This window comes from Nematolebias whitei, chromosome 2 (assembly GCF_014905685.2).
Source record: "Nematolebias whitei isolate Nwh7 chromosome 2, NemWhi1, whole genome shotgun sequence".
NCBI lineage: Eukaryota > Metazoa > Chordata > Actinopteri > Cyprinodontiformes > Rivulidae > Nematolebias > Nematolebias whitei.
In genome coordinates, this window is record NC_056499.1 from 37,983,087 (window position 1) to 38,006,892 (window position 23,806).

At 38.1% G+C, this 23,806-nt stretch overlaps 2 protein-coding genes across 2 annotated transcripts in view; both read left to right on the forward strand.

Moving 5' to 3' along the window:
- LOC119424126 (GRAM domain-containing protein 2A-like) overlaps positions 1 to 23,806 on the forward strand; it is a 975,280-nt gene that overhangs the window by 450,053 nt on the left and 501,421 nt on the right. The window lies entirely within an intron of this gene.
- LOC119426831 (A disintegrin and metalloproteinase with thrombospondin motifs 7) overlaps positions 1 to 23,806 on the forward strand; it is a 185,585-nt gene that overhangs the window by 108,563 nt on the left and 53,216 nt on the right. The window contains exons 10-17 of the mRNA XM_037694417.1: positions 578 to 670; positions 4,338 to 4,483; positions 8,528 to 8,697; positions 8,791 to 8,924; positions 10,276 to 10,396; positions 11,194 to 11,438; positions 16,017 to 16,158; positions 22,210 to 22,336. Coding sequence (XP_037550345.1) covers positions 578 to 670; positions 4,338 to 4,483; positions 8,528 to 8,697; positions 8,791 to 8,924; positions 10,276 to 10,396; positions 11,194 to 11,438; positions 16,017 to 16,158; positions 22,210 to 22,336 — 1,178 coding nt within the window. The remainder of the gene's footprint in view (positions 1 to 577; positions 671 to 4,337; positions 4,484 to 8,527; positions 8,698 to 8,790; positions 8,925 to 10,275; positions 10,397 to 11,193; positions 11,439 to 16,016; positions 16,159 to 22,209; positions 22,337 to 23,806) is intronic.

A 23,806-nucleotide genomic window follows, 5' to 3' on the forward strand; every position in this document is an offset into this window, starting at 1 on the left:
GGATGGATGGATGGATGGATGGATGGATGGATGGATGGATGGATGGAGAAAGCATAGTTTCTGCAAATGACTGGCATTACCAATGATTAATCTATGGCCGCCAAGGCCACCATTGGCCACCGTTGGCCACCCCCTGGCTCCTCCTTTGCACTTGGTGGATAAAATGTCTCCCTCCACCCTCCAGGATCCATCACTCTGTGGTGCTTCGGATAAGAAAAATAAAACCATCCTCTGTTCTTGTACATAACGTGACTCCTTCCCACCTGAATATATTGCACCAAAAACATTCAGGTTTATTTACATTCCCTGTTTAGTTCCAGTCCAGGGAAACACTCATCTCAAAAACTATAAACATCCACTATTCAATATTTTCAGCAAAGGGGGATATTGGGATATCGCTTGAAATTATTGAGAGTGAGGTTTTCCATTTCCCACTTTATTTTCCTGTACCTAAATATTTTAGTCTTATCCCTCTATTATTGTTTTGTGGCGTTTGATCCAGTGATAATTTTATTCAGAAAAACTAATTAAGCATGATGTTTTGGCAGCGCAACATTAATCACTCTGTGTTTTCCAGAACGTCTGCAGCACTCTGTGGTGCACTGTGGGAGCAACCTGCCACTCAAAGCTGGATGGAGCTGTGGATGGGACCAGCTGTGGGGAGAACAAGGTACATTTTCTGTTTCAGGACTGAAGAAGGGATTTTGACTCTTTTGTTGTTGAATAATAGCACTCTTATAGCTGCAGGGAGTTTTCTTAGTTCAAAGGAAATCCGGTGTGTTTTGCAGAGCTGAAAGTTATTAAATGGAGATTTTAAGAATCAGGTTTTTTTTTTTAACAATAGCAGAAAATGATCAAACATCTAGAACATATTGGTTGGACTGGTACTTAACCTACAGTATAGGAATTTTAAAAAGTTTGTCTCGTTAAATATACACGTAATGATTTATTGGGGACTGTCTAGTAAGGCAGGCACCTATTATTATCCACCTAACAAGGGTTTCCTAACTTTATATCTTACTCATCCGTCAACTTTAATGTGGCCCGAACCACAACGTGTACCCCCACAAATGTTATATCAAAGCGACCGGCTCGACACCGTGATGTGTGCTATTACTTTTATTGGCATTTCGAGTTACCATGGTGATGTAATTTGCTAACAAAGAAGCCATTTTTCTCATTGAAAATGCCTGACAGAACTCAACAGCTACTAACGGCTATAACGCAGTCATTCTTTGAGATATCGAGCTGAAATTTGCTCTGGTCGTAGCTGAGAGCGAGTTCTCATACATTCCTAATGCAAATCAAAAATCCAAGATGGTCGCCTGAGCTAAAAAGGAAAAATGCTATAAATCAGTTAATTGTAGAGATATTGAGCTGAGATTTTGTGTGGTGATAGCTGAGGATGTTTCCCATCACATACTGAATCCAAATAAAAAATCCAAGATGGCCACCATAGCTTAAAAAAAAATGACTATAGCTCATTTATTTATTTATTTATTTTTGGCCATATAGAGCTGATAATTTGTATAGTGGTAGCTGAGAGCGAACCAGAACACATAGTACTGTGAAATCAACTATTTAAATTGACAGCAGCATGGCAGTCCCCGTCAAAGTTTCTCCAGGAACGTTCTAGTTTATTTATTTTATTTGTTCTCTATGTAAGTTGTGTTATTAAGAATATGTGACCTATTAGTGCTTCAGTGACTTTTTGTCTCTAGATTACTCCTCAGGATTATTTTTAAAGTAAAATATCAAATAAAACTGCACTTTGTTGGAACTTTAAGGGTGCTGCTGTAGCTCGGTGGTCAGTGCTGTGGTCTTCCAGGATAATCCAGAATAAAACAATTACCCAACTTTCATGTGAGTTTACTCACTGTGGAAACCCCTCAAGAAGGGAGCATTAAAAACATTAAAACTGAATTCTCAATCAGCATCTTATTTAAAATTGGCAGAAAATAATTGTGCAACCAATTCTTTGATCCTGTAAATAGACCGATCTGTGCACAGAAACCAAAGAAAATAAAACAACGAGCTCAGTTTTATCACTGGCTGCAATAAGTTTAATTTTTACAAAGAACAATAACAGTTTAGTCTGTGTCAAGAAAAAACAGCAGAATCAGGTTTACATTTTATTTTTCACTGAGGTTGTTGTTGTTTTAATCTGCTCGTCATAACCATCAATCATTACAACTTGAGTTGTTTACTAACCAGACTGGGGTGTAGTGTTTCACCATGATTTATTAATTTTAAACTCCATACTGTCAGCTGACAGTCTCAGACACAACACACGTTCTTTTAATGTCACGCCCTTCACTGTAATTCATACACGAACTGTCCTGTCCTGATGAGGCCATGTCACCCATCATCCTCTGATGTCTCTGATTGAATATGACATCTTCTCCACCTTCTCGTCTGCTTTTTTTTTTCTCTATGAAAGAGATGAAACTCTTTTCACTCCACTTGTCTTCATTTATGTCCAGGTCATGCACCAACCGACCAGTATAGGATTCACTCTCGCACTGCACAACAACAACGTTGTAACATTTTTCCACTAAAAATGTATTGGGCAGCCCCACGCCCAGACATTATACCTTGAACCCTGGGAGGGCTGGGGGTGGAGGTTGAACCCCACATTTTGAGCCCCCGCAGTAGGGTAACGTAAAGATGTTCTAACCCGACACATATATTGTCAGAATAAACACCAGTAAAGTCATGAAACTAATAACACCCCATCATTTCACCCATCTGTCAGTGAGTCATCCCATTTTCTGAGCATCTTGTATTTTATTGTGTGAATGTTCAGGAAGCATTCAGACTATAGTGATCCATTTTTCTTCTGTTCGTTTTTCAGCATCTTTCTTGTTCCACATTTTTTGTGCCATTTCATCAAACCATATATCAAAACGTTAATCTCTTTAAAGACAATTCTGCTATGACTTTTGGTATTGGTGCAACTTTAGCCTATTTTCAAAAAGCTAAAAAAGCATTTTTTCCTCACAGAAAATGAATTGAGCTCATTTTACATCCTTCAAATCTTTACACCTGTTTACAACCTGTTACTGCTCCTTGCACATTTTATTCTAGTTCAGCTTCTTTCAGCTTCCTTTTGCTAATTTAATTTTTTTCAGCTACTTTCAGCTAATCTTAGCTGTTTTTTCAGCTGTTTTGTGCTCCTTTCAGATTCTTTGTGCTAACAGCAACATTTTGTGCTTCTTCTAACTTCTTTCTGCTAATTTCAGCTTTTTATGCTCCTTTCAGCTTATTTATGCAAGTTTCAGCATTTTCTGCTATTTCAGCTATTATTTAGCTGTTTTATGCTAATTTGAGCTTTTTCAGTTAATTCCACATTTTTTGCACTCTTGTCAACATTTTTCATCCTAATTCAGCAGAAATGTGCTCTTTCCACTTCCTTCTGGTAGTTTAAGTTTGTTTCTGCTTTTTTTTTTTAGCTCTTTTCAGCAGGTTTTTTTTTTTTTTTCCTAATTTTGGCTTTTTCCAGATAATTTCTACTTTTTATGCTAATTTCTGCTTCTTTCTGCATAATATGGAAAAATGATGTTCTCTCCACTTCCTGCTGCTAATTTAAGCTTGTTCTGTCTTTTCAGCTAACTTGTTAGCATTTCTTAGCTAATTTCAGCTGTTCTCAGATAAATTCAAGTTTTGGGGTAATGTGTGTGACTTTCAGCCTAATTACGAAAACTTCTTTCTACTAATTTTAGCTTGTTATACTCGTTTCTGCTATTTCAGCTAATATTTAGCTGTTCAGTGCTAAATTTAGTTTTTTCAGCTGATTCCACATTTTTTTAGCTAATTTCAGCTCCATCCACTTCCTTCTGGTAGTTCTAGTAGTTTCTGCCTTTTCAGACACTTTTCAGCTATTTTTAGCTCATTTCAGCTTTTTAGCTAATTTCCTAATATTGTTCTAATTTCTGCTAATTTAAACTTACTTCAGCAAATGTATGTTCTTCCGCTAACTTGGGCTTGTTCTTCAATTTCAGCTACAGTTCAGCATGTTTTTCGCTAATTTCAGCTGTTTTCAGCAAGTTCTTCAGCAATAAGCATTCACATTGAATTTTTGCAGGAAATGCAATTTTTCTAGTTTTTATTGGTGCCAGTAAAGCTGAACTAAGTTCTTTTAGGTATTTTATCCTGCTCTCTTGTCGCTCCTAATGGAAGCAGACAAGCTCATTGGTCTTCAGAAGAAATCCATGCCAGTTCAGAGACAGTGGATTTGAATAAAAAGTTCAGTGTTTCATGCCAATGCTGTTGCACTCATTTCCTGAGGAGTCGCAGCATTCAGAGACTGCAGCGTAAACGTTGGTGTCTTTTTGCAGTGGTGTATCAGCGGAGACTGTGTACCGGTGGGATTTCACCCTGAGAGTGTGGACGGTGGCTGGGCTTCATGGAGCGAGTGGTCAGCCTGTTCCAGGACTTGTGGAGCTGGTGTCCAGACTGCTAGAAGAGACTGTGATAACCCGACGTAAGTCTGGAGGATTTTATTTATACACGGAGAACAACAGTTAGAATTGGAGAAAACCACAGAGTAAATGTAGCTTTGAATTTGTTTATAACTATCCTTAAACAAACAGAAAAACTTTTTTCTTTTGTCGAGTTACATTTCACTCAAATAGCCATGATGTGAATTCATATACACAAGATTATTCTTTAAGTTTTCAACAAAACATTTTTTAGAGACAATTTTGTCCTCTTTTGACCTTTTGTTTATTATGTAAAAATTGGATAAAGTTTTAACAAAATTAATTTGACTTTATTTCCGACGTGTTTCTCATTAGTTATGCCGTGTATAACACAAACATGTAAAGGATAACTATTATTGTTTTTATGTATTTATTCCCATTGTAAATATATATCCGCCCTAGATATGGAGTTGATTTATTGTATAGTTTAGGTTAAAAATAATTTATGTTGTCATTTTTTGTAATATAAAAAGTCACAAAAAATAAACAGGAAATAAAGAGATTTAAAACTGAGGGCTTTTAAAAAATATTTTTTACGTATCAGATTTTATACAAGCCCTTTTAAAATTTAAATCTTAATTACATTCTCCTACTAAAAATATATGCTAAAATAAAAAGGTATAATTTTGTTTAAATGTTTTAAATTATTTCCATGTCTGTCATTACTTCACATGTTCACAGACTTTAGGTTTGACAACATTAGATAGTTCTGCTCAGCTCCTCGTGTTTCTATATATCATTTTACAATGCACAGTTTTAGATTTAGCAGCAAAAAATACAGACAAAAGTTCGTTTCCAGATTCAAAACAACAGGAAGAGTGATGTAATTCATCGCAGCTTAAGCACAAACAGGAAAAGAAGTTTAGTTATTCTAAAGTATAAGTACCATATTTTTTGGACTATAGGGCACACTTAAAATCATTTTATTTTCTCACTGAACTCACATGTGCACTGATTTAATAATTTAACCTCCCAAACCCCTGGGCTTCTATTGTGCAATACTGACATTTCATACTCTTAATCACCTTACTTCTTAATTACCTCACTAATATCCAATGATGTGCAATATTCAAATTTACATAATTGTGAAATAACTTTTTTTTTTAACTTTCATAGTGCTATTATATCTATATTGCATTATATTTTATATTTTTAGGTGTGTGGGTTTTTTTTTTCTTAAGCATGGTTTGCACTGAAATAAGGAGTGGCTCTCAATCTCATTATACTTGCGTATAACAACAATAAAGGCATTCTGATTCTGAAAAATCAACAGTGAGCCTTATGTATTAATTCTGGTTGTGCTTACTGACCTCGAACCGATTTTGTGTGGTACTCAAAAATATGTCATAATGTTTTAGTTTTGCTTAATGCTCCTGATGATCTGGTGCACCTTATAGTCTGAAAAATACAGTAGGTGATGCTCACTGTAGCAGAACCCATAAAAACAAAGAGTGAAATGATCAGTTCCTCACGCACTGAATCGGTGAACATTTGAAATAAAATTTTAAAATGTAAGAGACAGGATGGTGACGCTCTCAGTAATGAAAGTTGACAGCAGCTGTAAGTTACCATCTTGGCAGATGACACGCAACAGTTCTTGTGTACTGTTAAGTGCCGGGCGTCTTTAAAATCTTTCTGTTATTGCCTGTCGGCATGCGTTCTAACAGTGTTGCAGCACATTACGATGATGCATCCTAGCGGTTTGGCAGACAAGATGAGACGTGCGAGTTGGTTTACAGGCTCACTGCTCCTCCTTCAGCTGCTTTAAACAGCTGTAACTCAAACCTAATTGCGATCACTGACTCGAAGGCTCAGTTCTCATTAGAGGCCTCAGTTGTGGCTGAGTGATTCTTGTTAACTCATCTCAACATTTTTCAGCTTTTCAACCCTTAAAACCATAAGAAGTCTCAGCTGAACCGCAGCACGGTCACAGAAGAACAACTTGGACATAATTTAGAACGAGTTGGAGCTCTTCACAAGAAACAGCTGCTCAGACACAATCGGCTTCTCTTACTCGTTTTTTTCCATCCTTCCAGCGTCTCTACATTTTTTGTACACTAAGATCCAATTACGCTCAGTGGATTCCAACCAAATTCATCTCAACCCAGTACTTCCCAATTCCTTTTTGTTTTCATACTTTAAACCATTCCCTCATCCCTGCCACTGCCCATCCAACCATAGACTTGCCTATTGTTAATCAATAATGACTCAGAAAGACACTGTATCCATTTTTTGGATTCCTCTAGCCTTAAAAGTTACTCATTAAGTTTTTTTTTTTTTTTCTTCTTCTTCTTCTTTCGGCTGCTCCCTGCGTTAGGGGTCGTCACAGTGAACTAAGTCACACGAAGATTTGGCAGTTATTTTTACGCCGGATGTCCTTCCTGACACAACCACAGACACCGAGCTACCACAGCCCTCTGTGTGGAGCAGAGAGCTGCCATCTAGGCCACCCGGCAGAGCAGATGGTGAAGGTGAAGGGCCTTGCTCAAGGGCCAAGAGTGGGACGAATGAGGGTGGGGGCAGATGTGGGTTTTTCACCTACACCACCCACATTTTTGATGTTGTCGGTACCGGGGCTTGAACCGGCGATCTTCCGATCACAGGCCCACCTTCTCTAACCTCTGCACCACCACTCCCTGAAAGTTGAAGTAATTTTCAGTATGATTTGCTTAAATTTTGTTTCAAGCTGTTAAACTTATTTGTCTCATTTTTGTACCTTTCAGACTTTATTTATGTGTCTCTGTAACATTGTGTCTGTAAAAATGTTTCCACTTAAGGGCCCAGCATGCTCCATCGGAAGCCGAACAGTGGACTCGCGGTCACTTGGTTGTGGGACATTCGTTTTCGTACACACCTTTCATAGTCCACAAGACTCACGGTGTAGAGCTCCTGGGAAACCCCTCATACGTTACCGCACAGGTTTCTTCCCACCAGGATCTCCATCCCTGCAACTGTCGTTTGGCCACAAATATATCATGTAGAAAGCACCACACTTTTCAGCAGACGGACTCCTCCATAGACGATGTCTGCACAATCTCCATCCAGGAGTTTTTGGCCGTTTGACTAATTTAGTGTTTTATTTGAGTCGTACAGCTGAGCACATTTCTGCATTGACATACATGCTCACAATCTTCTGACCAATCACACCATACAAAGATGAAATTGGCTCTCTGCATTTAACCCATCGCATCTGGGATATACCCAGGTGGAGCAGTGGGCAGCTATGTAAGCGCCCGGGGAGCAATTTGGGATTAGGTGTCCTGCTCAAAGACACCACGAGATGTGCAATGACCGGGGATCGAACCTAGGACCTTTGGGTTCCGAGTCGGCTGCCCTGCCCCTACACCATCTCGGCCCTAAGCTGCTTTGTAATCAAAATGACACAATTTTTGCCACGGAACTACGACGAGAGCTGGTTTCGTCACTTTGGATGGAATATGTTGGAATATGTTGATGATTATTATCATCATGCTGCTAACGGGACCTGCTAACAAAACCTGCTAACACTGCTAATGGGATCCTCCATCTGCCTGCATGGACCGAACTCTATGGACCCGTTAGGTTCCTCTGGGAAATCTTGGACGTTCTCTGTCTGCCAGATTCAGTTCTGTAGGGTAGTCTAGGAGGGAAGTTGCTGTGGTCCTTATTATCATCATGCTGCTGACAGGACCTGCTAACGCTGCTAACAAGACCACGCCGCTAACCGAACCACGCCACTAACAGTACCAAGGTGCCAACGGGACCATGTTGCTAAGATATCCTGACTGCCACAGAACCACTCTGCCAATATGACCATGCTGCTGTAGATGCATTTCTTTTTCACTTTTGTCACTTTGTTTTTGTATTTTTGTTACATGCTTTGGTATTTGTTGTTGCTGGGGAGGTGTTGGCAAGCCGAAATGGTTCTTCTCATCCTGAGCATTTCATTGCACTGTTGACCTTGTGTTGATTTTGCATATGCATAAACCTAACCTGAAGCTGAACCTTAAATCAATCAGAATTTTAAATCCAAAAGCATAATAGAAATAACTTTGACTACCCTACAGGCCAAAACACAGAGGGAAATATTGTTTGGGAGAGCGACAAAAGCACCGTATCTGTAACACCACGCCATGTCCTCATGGTGAGCCCAGCTTCAGGAACGTCCAGTGCAGTCACTTCAACAGCTTGCCGTACAAAGACAAGTTCTACAAATGGGAGGCAGTCATCAGCAAAGGTCAGCTCATTCTGCCTTTTTATGTTCCTGCTCTTCTGTCATCAGCTTCATGTGTTCGTTTTTATTTATTTATTCTTTCCTGGTTTTGAACAGTTAATCCTTGTGAGTTGCACTGCCGTCCACTCAATGAGCAATTTTCTGAGAAGATGCGAGACGCTGTTGTTGATGGGACGCCGTGTTACGAAGGCAACAAAAGCAGAAATATGTGCATCAACGGAATTTGTCAGGTAAAAATACGGCTTACAAATAACACCTCCTTCAATCTGTATTTTTTTATATATTTTCTCCTTATTTCTTTTGTTTCTTTTGAGTCCATGTTCCATTTCTCTGTTTCATGATTTTTTTCTAAACTGTATTTTCCTTTCATTTTATTTTATTTTATTTTATTTTATTGTTTGTTTTAATCAAACTTTTCACATCTCCTTTTTGTTTCACACATTTTTTGAGTCCTTCATCACCTGTTTGCATCATTTCTCTCTGTGTAAATATATTTTTTAAGCCAGATTTTCTCCTCCTCCTTCTTGTGCTTGGCTTCTTTCTGTTCTGAGTGTTCTCCTTGTCACCTTGTCTTTAATAATCCCCTCTTACCTGACTGTGTGGGTTGTGGAGTTGTTTGTGAATTTCTGCTTTGCTTTGTCCTGTTTGGCCTCCAGTCTTACAGCCTCCCAGCGTTAGTCTCACAGTTCCAAACGTTACCCCTCACCTTGTTTTCTCTGCGTGTTTCACATTTGACATTCTCTGTGACAATGAGCACGTTGATAGAAAATTGTTGCGGCCGTTATCATTAAAGATAAGCAAAAGCATAAGCAGAATGCTATCACCTTGGGCTAAAATGTCATCTGCTGATAGACCCTGAGTGAATGCTGAGGGGACACCAGTCAGACACTGGACTCTGGCTTTCTGACATTTTGTGACATTTTGTGTCCGTCCGCTTCATGGTTCTTGCTGTACTTGCACAGCTGGGTTTACTCAAAAGTTCTTTAACGTGAAAAAACAATTCTGCGAGGTTTGTTTCTCTCAAGTAGTTTAACTCATGTTTGATATGTTTAACTACATATCTACTCAAATGCTGCTTTTTGTCCTCCTTTTTTCTATTTAAACCTTCACGTCCACTGCTTTTCAGAAACTTTATTGTGTTCAGTGCACAGCTGACTTGATAAGTTTGGTCAGTTTCTTCACAGATTCAATATAATTATTGTGTCATCACATATTCAGATAAGATTTTATTGAGCTCCTTGGGAAATGTGTAAGACACCCAGCAGTGCAGCATAAACAATATTACATCAGTAATTCTGTTTTTATTGAGTCATATGCATAATGCTTTATTACAGGATCTGTTATCTTGCATCTTGTTAAAAAGAGTCATAAAATATTGACGTTACCTTCAGACAAAGTTAAAAGTAGGCACCACTCTTACTTTTTGATTAGTTTGAGTCGAGAGCCACATCGAGTTTTGGAATAAATCTTTTCTCTCATTTATTAAACCTCCTCTGAAACAGTTTGAACTGTCCCTCCTATAAATGTCAGCCTAATGTTTGTAATGATGATGTGGAAACATTTGTGATGTGTGTGTTACAGAATATAGGCTGTGATTATATGATTAACTCCAACTCTGTGGAGGATCGCTGCGGAGTCTGTAATGGCAACAACTCCACCTGTAAAACTGTCAGAAGAACGTTTCAGGAGAGTGAAGGCATCGGTACGTTCTTCTTCTTGTTCTTTTTCTTCTTGTTGTTGCTCTTCTTGTTGTTCTTTTTGTTGTTCTTCTTTTGTTCTTCTTGTTGTTCTTTTTCTTCTTGTTATTTTTGTTCTTGTTCTTTTTCTTGTTGTTTTTTGTTCTTCCTGTTCTTCTTGTTCTTCCTCTGGTTGTTTTTCTTGTTCTTCTTGTTCTTCCTCTGGTTGTTTTTCTTGTTCTTGTGGCTCTGTGGAAGTGCAACATCAAGGCCAGACTAGCGTTGGAGTTTTGCTTCCACAGAGACACTGGAAACCTGAAGAATTTTGTGAAACTGTGGGGATTTAAGGTTTTATGCATCATTTCTGATCGGGGGAACTACAATATAGTACAACAAGCTCCTCATGTAAATATTTTATTTTAAGCTTGTCCTGATCACCTTTTTTTAACACTGTTGTGGTAACTTGTGTAAATAATGTTTTGTTAAAAATCAAAATCTTCGTCATCTTCTTTTTCTTCTTCATCCTCCTCTTCTTTCCAGCGTTACCTTACCTCTTCAGTGAGTCATCCTCCTCCATCTCACTGTCCTTTGTCCTCACTCTGTTTCATTTTACATTTCATTATTCATCAGGCTTTTTAATATTGTATTTGATCAAAAAAAAAAAAGAAGATTTCACATTAACAAGTCAAACATCACAGCTGATTAAAATAACTAGAAGCAGCATCTTAGACAATTAAAACAAAACAACAATTTTTTTCTTCCTTTTAGAGCGTTCTCATGATTGATGATACTGTTTGATTCGTTTATCTGTAAATATGTTTAGGATATGTTGACATTGGGCTGATTCCTGAGGGAGCCTGGGACATCCTGATTGAAGAAGTGGCAGAAGCTGGGAATTTCTTGGCGCTGCGAAGTGATAACCCCAGCAAGTATTTTCTGAACGGAGGCTGGACGATTCAGTGGAACGGAGAGTATAAAGCAGCTGGAACAGTGTTCACCTATGAGAGGACAGGACAGCTGGAAAACCTGACATCTCCCGGCCCCACAGTGGAGACTCTGTGGATTCAGGTAGACTTTTTTCTGTAAAGGCTAGAACAGGTTTCATTTTCAAAAAGGTGCATGTCTGTGAGTAATAGTGCACCAGCGACAGAGGCACGCAAACATTTTCAGCAAAACTTCTAATTCAATGAAAGTCAAACAGTTAAGTTATGTCTATCTTTAGATACAAGTGTAAGTACCTTTATGCAAAAGGTTTTAATTTATGTAGCAGCTCATTTGAGGTATTGTCTAAGAGGTTTCAGTCCAGGTGTTGTGGGGAGGATGCAGTAACACCTTGTATGGATTTTTGGTGAATGTTGGTTCCTTCTATTTAAACGCTGTAGAAGTTGTCTTCTTTTCATCTTCAGTTTCAGATGGAAGGAAGTGGTTTTCCTGAACCCACTCAAATTTAGGTTAATTACTTCCTGCCCTCTGGCAATGTGGTGTTTACTGTTCTAGTAGCTGCAGCACAAGCTTGTTACTTGGTTGTAAAAAGGCTTCATGCTGCTGTGTGATAATTTAGAGATGCATTCATTATTTCTGAAAAAAAAAAAATCACTTTTGGATTCATACTTTTTTCAAACATTGTTTTGCTCATGTATTTGAAAAAACAATCTTTTAACTGCATCATTTTGTAGGTTTTGTTAACTGAGCTGATTCTTGTTCTTCGTTGTACTCTATATTTTTTTAGTGCAGTACATGCAGTAATAGTGTAGTAACAGTTCACCATCACTTCAAACTCAACTCCTCAAAGCTCCTCCTGAACCCCCTCTGCTGCCAAGAAGACATTTTAATCAGTCTGTCTTGCCTTTCTACAAGTAGTTCTTTCTGGATGTTTTTTTTCCTATTCTTCTCTGGATCCTAACTTGACCTCCATTTTTTATATTAAATATAATTTCATCATTAGAAGTTAAGAAAAAGTTTTCCTGAAACTGCTTAGGGAGGTTGTTTTAGGCCATAGAGTGGTGATGTTGAGACACAAACAAGCCAAAGTTAAAGTTTTGAGGTCTTTGTAAAAGTTTAGCAAAGAATAATTGATTAGATGTGTATTTATACTTCTACTAGAAAACAAAATATAGTAAAAGTATTTTAAATTTATGAGAGGATAATAAATCCATAACATCCATCCATTGCTTTATATCTGCTTCTTCCTTTCTGGTCTCACAGGGTCCACTGGTGCCCATGTCCAGCAGTCACTGTGTGAGAGGTGGTGGACACCCTGGACAGGTCTCCAGTCCATCACGGAGACACAGAGACAAACGAGACAAACAACCATTCACTCTCTCACTCACATCTAGGGACAATTTAGAGTTATCAATCAGCCTAACATGCATGTTTTTGGTCTGTGGGAGAAAACCGGAGTACCCGGAGAAAACCCACACAGCACGGAGAGAACATGCAAACTCCACCTAGAAAGATCCCCAGCCAGGAATTGATCCGTCGACCTTCTCGTTGAGAGGAGGCTCTACTAACTGAGCCACCTTACCGCCCTAAACCGATAACATGTCGAAACAAAATCCCAAGACATTGTTTGTTCTGCAAGCCCAAGTTGTTTTAACTGAAATTAAAATGACAGCTACACTGTGTGAGCAAGAGGTGGAGAGAAAGAGATAAATGAAGGTAATACTTGTACTCATAAAATCAGGAGGAAAAAAATAGGTAGAGCTATTTTCACTTCTGCATCAGGATCCTGTAAGCACACTTTGTGCTAGGTGTTTTCAATGAAAAGAACATGCATTTAAATTGTTCATCCAGCTCATACCACAGTAAAAAAAAATACGCTTGCCACTTTTGTAGTATGTGTTGAGTTTGAGTACATCGTGTACATGTGCAAAATGAGTATCTAATTTTTGAGGCACATTCTCTGTTCTTATTGCACACCATTAAAATGCAGGCATTCTTGTATTTGTTTGTGTGCGTGTGTATATGTCTGTCACATTAGCAAAATATCTAATTAATGACTGGACAGATTTTCATCAAACTTTCAGAAAGTAATATTTTTTTCTCATTTCATATCACAAGATGGTTGCCACAGTCAATAAACCTTAAAAAAACATGAACAATTTGCTACAGTTCAGACAACTTGCGACCTGAACTGGCTAAATGAATCAGAATGAGAGGCTCCGGTGCAAAAGGAGTGAAAACATTGATATTTTCGTAAATGGGATTTGCATAAAATTTAGTCCAAAGGAGATAATCTTTCAATACCATTAAGTAAAACAGCATATAATTTCCATAGTCAACCTTTTTTAAGTTTTTTAATTCTTAAAGGTGAGTCTTCAGAAATATTCCTTTTAATTCTAATCTGTTTAATTTCCTTTGAAAGTGACCATTTTTCTCTGCTGGTTGCCATAGCTCCGGTACATTCTTTGGAATAATGTTTGGTGTCATCGTGAAGCTTAGAGACTCCACTTATTAAATATAAAGCTGTAATTCCTGGCATCACTCCAGTCAAAAAATAATAATAATCATCAAGTTTTCAAACCAGAGCTCTGAAACAAAACTGTCTTGTTGCCATGACAGGTGATAAATCACCAAAATTCATCAATCTGTGTATATATACTTTGTATATATATATATATATATATATATTTTTTTTCGATGGATAATTTGAAAACAATAATTAGTCAATGAAAACAATCCTCATTTTCACATATTTTGCCAGCACAAATCACATTTTGCAGATACTGAGCTAATTTTGATGTTAGTTTTAGATGTGATTTGTGACAAAAGAATTTCAGCAAAGGCTAAACAGAAAGTTTACAAGACAGCAGTGAGAGCAGCTATGTTGGCTGGTCTGGAGACAGTGGCATTGACAAAAACACAAAAGAAAGAACTGGAAGTGGCAGAAATGAAGATGTTGACGTTCTCCTAAGTAGTGACAAGGATGGAGAAGATTTGGAATGAGATCATCAGATAATCTCCAAATCTTTTCTGGTCTGGTCATCACTGGCTGACGGCACCGATTCTGTACCTCCCAGTGGTGGAGGGAGGACAAGGGCTTGAGGATACAGAACAGCATCCTTCAGAATACAAACAGCACAGAGACTCCTGTATAGCTGCTGTTATCTTTGGATAGGTCTGGCACAACTGCTAATGAGAAAGGTTGGCTGACTTGGACTAGATAAATAGCTTTTCTTAATGGAATCATCTCGAATGGACCTAACACGACTTACAACCTTCTATTGGTCAGTGCTCAGTGCCTGACAGACGCTGAAGGTCACTCGTAACCCTGACCCCAGACCAGGAATTTGTTTTTTTGAGGAGCCTTTGTTTTACAACAAATCCATCACTTTCCTTTACTACAATTAGGACCAGGTTTGTTGAAGCTGGCATTTTTAAAATTGATTATCTTGTGAAGACTCCTATGGACAGGCTTGGGATTATTGCATTAAGTTTTCCAGAGTGCTGAGGAAAATCGTGGAAGAAGTTCAACAATTCTTAGTGCCGTTGAGAGCTTTTGTTGGAAATCATGCTCATGTTCACCAATGGGATGATGACAATGAAAATGTTTTTCCTTAATTGACAGAAAGTCCTGCTAGACCTGGGGCAGCTGTGACTGAGTGGTTAGAACAGTTGTTCTCCAGTAGGAGAATTGGAGGTTTGAATCCTCCAGCAATCACATGTTGAAGTGTCTCTGGGCAAGACAATGAACCCCTCATTGCCTCTGATGTGTGTCCCATCGGTGTATGAATGCAATCTAAAGCACTGATCAGTCTCTTTAGAATTATTTGTTCAATTAGCTTTGTAGACATCCAGTAGAGTGCTGTATGAATGTGTGTGTGGGGGTAAATGAGGGCACAGATTGTGTTGTAAAGAGCTTTGAGTATCTTGATTAGATAGAAAGGTGCTATATAAGTACAGTCCATCTACTGTAGGGCTGCAGGAAGGAAGGGGACAGCTCCTAACTGTGGAAACACCATAGATGTGTTTTTAACTTGTGAGGGGGAAAACAGCTCTTCTTCAGCTGTGTGAAGATGCTGAATGTGTGCTCTTTGACTGGAACTAGGGAGTCGAGGTTCAGCACAGGTTAAACAACTGGGAGATAAAGTTAGAGAGACCAGACTGAGATGGTTTGGACATGTCCAGAGGAGGGACAGTGGGTATATTGGTAGAATAATGCTAGAAATGCAGCTGCCAGGAAAAAGACAAAGAGGAGATATATGGATGCAGTTCGAGAGGACATGGAGGTAGTTGGAGTGAGGACATAGGATGCAGAGGACAGAGTGACATGGAGGACGACTCGCTGTGGCGACCCCCGAAGAAGGACCAGCTGAAAGAAGAAAAGCTAAAGTTTAGTGTTGCAGTAGCTGAAAGTCCTCTACAGCACATATTCTAATTGCAGGATCTAGCAAAATTGAATGAAATTTTGCACAGTGATATTTTCAGCCATAAATGTATCTTTTTTCAACATTTGATGTTTAAAACTCATCTTTAAAACATTGTAGGGCAATATGCAATTCTTTAAGAAGTGCTAGTCCTGTAACTTCAAAAATTAGACAGGACTCACCACTACCAAAAATTTAAATTATCCATTTTTATCAAATTTTTTTAAGAGTGTATATATGTGATGGCATAATCAAACCCTTTGGTCTTTTTTCTGTCAAGCTTCTCTTTCAGGAGACCAATCCAGGAGTGCGATATGAGTACACCATCCGTCGAAATGTCTCAGAGGACAAGAATACCCCATCTCCTGTTTACTTCTGGAAATATGGATCTTGGAGTGAATGTAGTGTCACTTGTGGAACAGGTGAGAGTTTTGCTTCAGATAAATTAGAAAAAACACATGAAAGAAGAGGGAGAGGAAGATAATCAGCTGGTTTATCTCTTTCAATTCGCCTTTGTTTCACAATCTCAGTAATGGACTGATAGAAAGTTGTGCTGCATTCCCCAGATAATGTTTTTTTATTTATTTTATATTATTAAAGCAGACTGATTCAATTATTTTGTCAACTGAAATGGTGGCTTTAATATGGAGATAAGCACATTTGGTGATAGATAATATGCAAAGAAATGGGAGTTCAATCAAAATGAGTGCAAATTTATAACCAGCCAACACATACAGCACAAAATCTGATTCTCGATGGTCTACCTGCTACGGCTTGTCAGGTGTCATAAAGAGAATAAAAATACACATGTGATATGACAATCTGAAACTGCAACTGAAAAGAATCCATTTGGGATGCCATGAGCTTCAAAGAACATCTGAATTGGTTCTCTGACAATCTAATGGAGAAATGGAAAATTAATTTCACTAAAAAAACAAAAAAAAATTTCTTCCTTGTTCTTTGCTGATGGTAGTGGTGAGTCCTGTCTAATTTGTCCCTGCAGGTTCTCTCTTTGCTGTTTGCTCAGCGTGCATCGCACACACATTCCCTCCACTTATTAAAATTGAAATGAATTACTAATCTTAGCAAATGCATTTCCTCTTAAACCAGACGGGGTACCTTTGCCTCCCCTGACCCCTTAAATGTGCATCCACCTCTAGTAATGGAGTTAATGTAATAAAAACATGCTTTCATATCCAACTCTCAAATCAAAAAGTATCTGGATTCTTTTAACATCTTACCTCCCCATCAATCTGGTTTTAGGGATTTACACAGCACAATAGCTATGTTTACATGTTCATAATACTTAGATCGGATTGAAATGTATTTGGATAAAATAATCTAAATGTATCGTTTACATGGGCACAATCCGTTCACGACAAGTGTTTACATGCCACGGGCTTTTATTCTGAACAGAAGTACTGACACGCGCAGAGTGGTACACTCTACTTAAAAAAACACAGAAGAAGAAGTTCTACTTCCATTCTACTTCCGGTTTACTTCCAAGATGAACGTAAACAAAGCTGTCCCTGTCAAAATTGTCCCTAGGTGTGAGTGAGAGAGTGAATGGTTGTTTGTCTCATTTGTCTCTATGTGTCCCTGTGATGGACTGGAGACAGCTGTTCAGGGTGTCCCTCGCCTCTCTCACAGTGATAGCTAGACATGGGCGCTAGTGACCCCAGTGAGCTGAAAAAGAAGAATCAGGTAAAGAAGGATGGATGGATGGATGGATGGATGGATGGTAAATCTTACACGTTTTGTGAATGACTCACAGCTACCACACCAATTGTTAGCCCAGTATCTCAGTATCAGTGTAACTGTGGTATTGTGTTACTGTACCATTTATGTGTTGCCAGAGGTCATTTGGCTGTGGTGGCCATCTTGAATTGGGTTGACTCTCAAAGTCAATCAGTTGTAAAGGCACATCCAAGTATTCCTTTCAGAGTTTTTTTTTTTTTCAAAATTCACTCAAATCTGTCTTTCAGCAGTGATCACTAGTCTCATTCAATTTTAAACCAATTTATGAAACCTTCTTCTTCTTCTTCTTCTTTCAGCTTTTCACTCTTCAGGGGTTGCCACAGCGAGTCATCCTCCTCCATCTCACTCTGTCATCTGCATCCTCTATCCTCACTCCAACTACCTCCATGTCCTCTCTAAAAGCACACACATTTTTTTGGAAAGTTCACTTATAGTTTCATAGTTTTCTTTCATCATCCTGCCTTGTTTAAAAAAGTGTCCTCTCTTGCCCTGGCCCTGTTACAGATTGTACCACTATGGCTTTATTGTTAGGTCCACTCTGCAGTCGTTCCTCTTTACAAAATAAGAAAGTTGGTGGAAAATTGTTTTTTTTTTTCCTGCTGTTGCAAAATTCTAAAGGTAAGATGTGTTTCAGCCATGGTCAAAAGTGGCAACAGATTTTATTTTATTTTTAAAAATAGTGCATTAGGGGAAACAGCTCTGCCAGAAGAGCCTGCAAGAATATAATTATAGCAATATACCATTATGGAGTGAGTTATAAAATGTGTGCCCTAAGTTTGACCAGTCAGAAACTGTATTTCAAAGCTCGCATTTATGGTTATAATTATTGTTTTCACTAGTACTCTTCTGAAAATAGTTGTTTTTATGTGAGAGGAGGTTGGTTTTTTTTGTTAGCCTGGAACAAACTGCCTTTCAGAATTGTGTTTCCTTTTTACCCACAATTATAAGGCATTGGACCGAAATGACAAACACAGGACAAGATCACAGAGTACCATTTGTTTAAATTCAGCCAGTAACCTCCCCGAGTGCCTTTGTGCAATTACTCTATTTATTTCAACTCTCCGAGTTGAGGTATCTGTCTGACTTTCAATCCAGCGCAGTAGTGCTGCCCTTTAAAAGATGTCTGACAGTGTAAATTAGCCAACGCACGTGCACTGTAGTCTTGAGCAGGAGCGGAGCGGGGGTCTGGAGTTGCTTCCTGCCTCAGCAGAATGAAAGAGTGTGGGAGCAGTCATGGTGGGAAGAGATAAACCTGTGTCAGCCTGAGGAGAAAAGCACTTAGATGTACTGCTGTGTGTAATACAGTTTGAAACCTCCAAATGTCACTTTTAACTTTAATAGTTCTGGCCAAAGTAGTTTTACTTTGTGGACTCTTTTTTTTTTTGCGTCTTGTCAGAGTTGTGCGATGGGCTTTATGTCCAAGCTCTATCACTCAGGAAAAACCCAATAAAACACAAGCCGCACATCTTCCATGTCAGAGTTTTATACTAATATCTTATGTTGAGAAATGAAGTCAAACCTTGAAAGTAACATTATGTGCAATCTCGTGCTCATAGTAAGTGTTGTGAATCACTCTCGGCTACTACCACGTCAAATTTGAGCTCATTATCTGTAAAAATTGACTGAGTCAGATCAATTAACCGTAGGAACCATTTTGAAATGGATTTCCTTTGAAACAAAAGCAGGTGTAGATGTACATCAAATAATACATTTCTGAAAGATTTTTTTTCTCCAATTTATTTAATGGTTCCTGTGATATTTTGCTAACAGACACCCTAATGCACATAAACATATGCATACACTGACCTGGCCAAAAACATAATTGACACATTTTGCATTTTGGTGGCAGGTGATGATTGCATGAAACATATTAGCTTGTTTATGTGCTCAGAAATATTGGGGAAATAAAACCAAGTTATATTTACTTATTGGTCTTTTTTAAAAAAGCTTTTACAACCAAAGTGGACTAAATATATTCTTTGAATAGACTTGAATAGATTTCCAACATCTGTACTGTTAAATTAGTCAGTCAGTTAAATTTGTCATTAGAACCACAAAATTTCAGATTTATTTTTATTATCACTGTAAAAGCCCTAGTTGAACTAAAAGTTTCAAGGTTCAGGAAACTAATTAACATCTGATATGACTATGACAATATTTGTGCATTTTAAAGCCAACTTGACTTGAAAATTTGTTTTAAAAAAAAAACTTACAGATACAACTTAAAAATCAAACACCTTTAAATAAATTAATCAGGTCTCTCTTGTAAATGAGTCCTCGAGGCTCAATGGGATTTACCTGCCTAAATAAAGGTTGAATGAAAAAAAATAAAATAAAGTCTACCTCACCGAAAAACTAATATAGTTGTAGTGATGAAGTGTTCATTAGAGCTGTTGTCAGTTTGTTTCCCATTTAAACAGTCGCAACACTGTTTGAGATTAGGAAATATGTTGTAATAAATTCTCATCTGTATGTTATTCTACAAAGTTCATAAACACAAGAATAAAGAAACTCTTCCTATCCCATCCAGCAAGGTTGAGTCAGGTCCTCTGGATGGATTCTTATTTATTGAAATGTTTCATATTTTATCCAAAAGACTTCTTCAGTCTGAGGAGCTGCAACAAACTCAGCACCTTCTCATAGTGGATCAACCAGTTTGATGGTGACTTCCAGAACTAGCTGTTCATGTTTGGATTGTGTCTCATGTTTTTGTCTTAGTCCTGCTCTCCCACTGTAATTAGTAATTGTCCCACCCTTCTGCCACCTGTTTGTGCTTCCCATCTGTTTCTGTTTTACCGTAATTAGTGTCAGGTATTTAAGCCTGTGTTTCCGTCCTGGGCAGCCGATCATTGTCAGGTTTCCCCAGCGCTGTCAAGTCTTTCCCTAGTGCTCTTCTTCATGTTCTCCTTTCATGTAAGTTTTGCTGCCACGTCAGCGTTTTGTTTAAATAAATATAGATGTATTTTACTCCGTGGAGTCTCTTGTGGTCCACTTGCACCACTGGGTCCGATCCTGCAAAACCAGCACATTCTCTGACAGTTCACATGTAAAAAGGAGGACCATGAGCCTTATTATTAATTATTAAGGCTCATGGTCCTCCCTCCTTCGGTGGGAGACTGCGACGACGTGAAGATTCAACACGTCTGTTGGTTTCCTTCTTTAGATAGATGTACTAATTGGATTTTGTATGTACAGTATGTGAATGTTTCTGTTCAGTGCCCTGAGACAACTTTGTTGTGACTTGGTGATATAGAAATAAACTGAATTTAATTGAATTAACCTTGTTAGATTTAATTACCCGGATTATTGAGCATGCATCAGGACATGTTCCTATCCCCATTTTGAGGCAAATAGAACATGTTATAAATTGCATTTATAATATAAAAATATGTATTAATACTTTAGAATGTTGAAATAAATTAATTTAATAAATAAAGGGGCTTTCTATTGGCTTTAATAGTGTTTTAAATGTCTCCCGTTGCTGAGCAAAGTGAGGAAGTTGGAAATACCAATCATCCAAGATGGCTGCCACCATAAATGTGTATATATAGAATGCACAGTTTTTCAACTAGAAAGCACTGTGAGCTGGATAACTTGGTTCAGGGAAAAGCAACTTGCTGTCTTCCATTTTTATGTGTAGCTACATCTTGGCACAAGAAACATCAATCAAAAATATCCTGATGCATGCTCAATAATCCAGGTAGAAAAATCTAAAAAAGTTAAATCTGGTCCTCTGGACATTCAAAAAAACAAAACAAAGCAAATCAACAAAAAAATGTAGAAACGTTTCGTCTCTCATCCGAGAGACTTCCTCAGTCTGAGCTGCTGTTTTCAGCTCAGTCTCTTAAATAGCACCTTCTCAGAGTGGATCAACCAGTTTTGCTGCTGACAACCAAAACCAGCTGATCACATGCTCAAGAAGGACCATCAGCATAACAATGGATCATTAGCACACTGATGGCTGTTTACTGTTCACAGAGGGCTGAGTGATACTAGCAATCACAGCATTGTAAGAGGGGGACAGTTGAACCCGGAGGCCTCCACCCCTGTTTAACGATGGACGATTTCTTTTCACAAAGATGGCCTCCTTTACTCCTCTCTCCTCAATCAAAAATGTTTTTGCCACATCAGAATCCAAGATGGCCACCACCATTTATATAAGTAACTCACCACCCCTATCATTTGAGAAAAACTATGCTTTCTAGTTTTTATTTTTCTTAAATATCTAGTTTCCTCAAATGATTGGGGTAGCCAAAGATAGATCTATAGTGACCAAGGTCACCATTGGCCACCCCCTGGCTCCTCCATTTCCCCTGGCCTCCTCCACTCACCAGGATTAGTCACTGCGCTGCCATGGACAACCAAAAAGAAAAACTACCTGTCTTTTTTATACATGGTGTAACTCCTATCTACTTGAATATTTTTGCTCCAAAACATTAAGGTTTACTTGCATTCCCTGTTCAGTCCCAGTCAAGAAAAACACTCATCACAAAAACTATAAACATTCACTATTCAAATCCCTCGGTGATGGCTGACATCAGCATATCACTTATCATTTTTAGTATCTTTAAAATGTAAGGTTTAAGTTACATTTTGCAAAATAAACACATCTTGTAGTTCACAACATGAATGATTTATTGCCATTCTTTATTTATTAATGCATATCTGTGTTTTATTTTGTATCATGAGCTTTTTTTGTCCCGTTTGTATTCCAGGTGTTCAGAGACAGACTGTTTACTGTGTTGAAAAGATGACTGGTTTAGCTGAGGAGCGTTTGTGTGACCCCTCCACCCGACCCGATGACAACCACACCAGCTGTACCAAGGATCCATGTCCAGCCACGTGAGTCTGCCTTCCAGACATCATCCATCAGGGTTCACTGACGCTAACTCAGAGTACTTACTGGTTTTTAGCTCTTACGACGCCCAACACTGGAGGTTTTTAATCTGAATGGGAACAAATTAGGCTAAATGCCAAGCCTAGAATTACATAACAGCTGTTAACAAATGCTTTAATATGAATGTTTACCGCCTTTATTTCCATTTTCCTTGTTTTTGTGCCTAAAATGAGAATATGGTTATGTAGAAACCATTTCATCCTTATATCAGAATGTTATACACGTATATGTTTTTACTCGGGATGGGACACAAGTTACTGAGACAAGAGAACCACTATTTATCAGACTTTTTTTTATCTCCACATCATGTGAGCACCACAATGCAGCTTGGTAACTTGTAATACAATTTAAATAAAAACTATATTTTTTCTTGGTTCTTGACCTCTTTGCACATCTGAAACCAGCACAACAAATCCTATAAATACGTTAAAGGCAATAATAAAAAAATGCTTTTATTTTTCACAGTTTTTGTATATGCTACAATTAAAAAGAGAATTTTTGTATCAATCAACACGTTTTACAAATTGGGACATCAATAAACATTTATGTTTAGATGCTTTCAAGGCCAAACCAGCTTAAACAATATGTTATTTCAGTGAATTTCAGCAACTTATTTGTCTATAAGGTATTTATACAAAAGTTTTACCATCATTCCCCTCCTTTTCAAATCCACTAAAGAGTTTTTGTTGTTGATAGTGCTCCTTAAAAGAAAATGACAGGATACTTATAAACTCTGGTCACAGTGCAAGCTCACTTTGTTCTAGATTTAACAAAACAGTAATTTGATTGGAATGGTCATGGTAAAAAGGCATCACACCATTTGTCCCTTCTAAGGTTTGATCTATGAGAGCATAATAAAAAATGATCTTAAACTATTCTAATCTAATCTGAAGTGTACAAAACTCACATCAGATCATCACAGCATGTATTAAACAGGAACAAACCCAAAATGGAAAATTTTAATCCACACTTATTACTTCTAAAAGGTTTTACTGGGAAAGTGTACTTCAGGTGCTGCTGATCATATATATCAATTAACTGATCAGCATCAGTGTGACCATCTCTGTAAAAACTGGAATTATCATAGTTTGCTTATCTGAAGCAAACAGATGAGTTTTTACACCAAAGAGGAACTACATCAGCAGTGACCATAGAGAAGCAACTGTTGCTGCCAATCAGTCTGGGAAGGATTAAAAGTCGTTTACACAGAGTCCATCTTTCTACAGTGAATGTTATTTTGCAACCACAGAACTAGTGTACTCTTGTGGCCATTGAGCCAACCATGAACTCTTCTACAGACCAAAATATTGTAGAAGGTGAGGACATTTGACCTCTCCAAATGGCTTCAAACATCTGTTAAATTCCTGGCAAGAACCAGTGCAGACATGTTCCTGTTTTTAGTTTTCTACATGCAC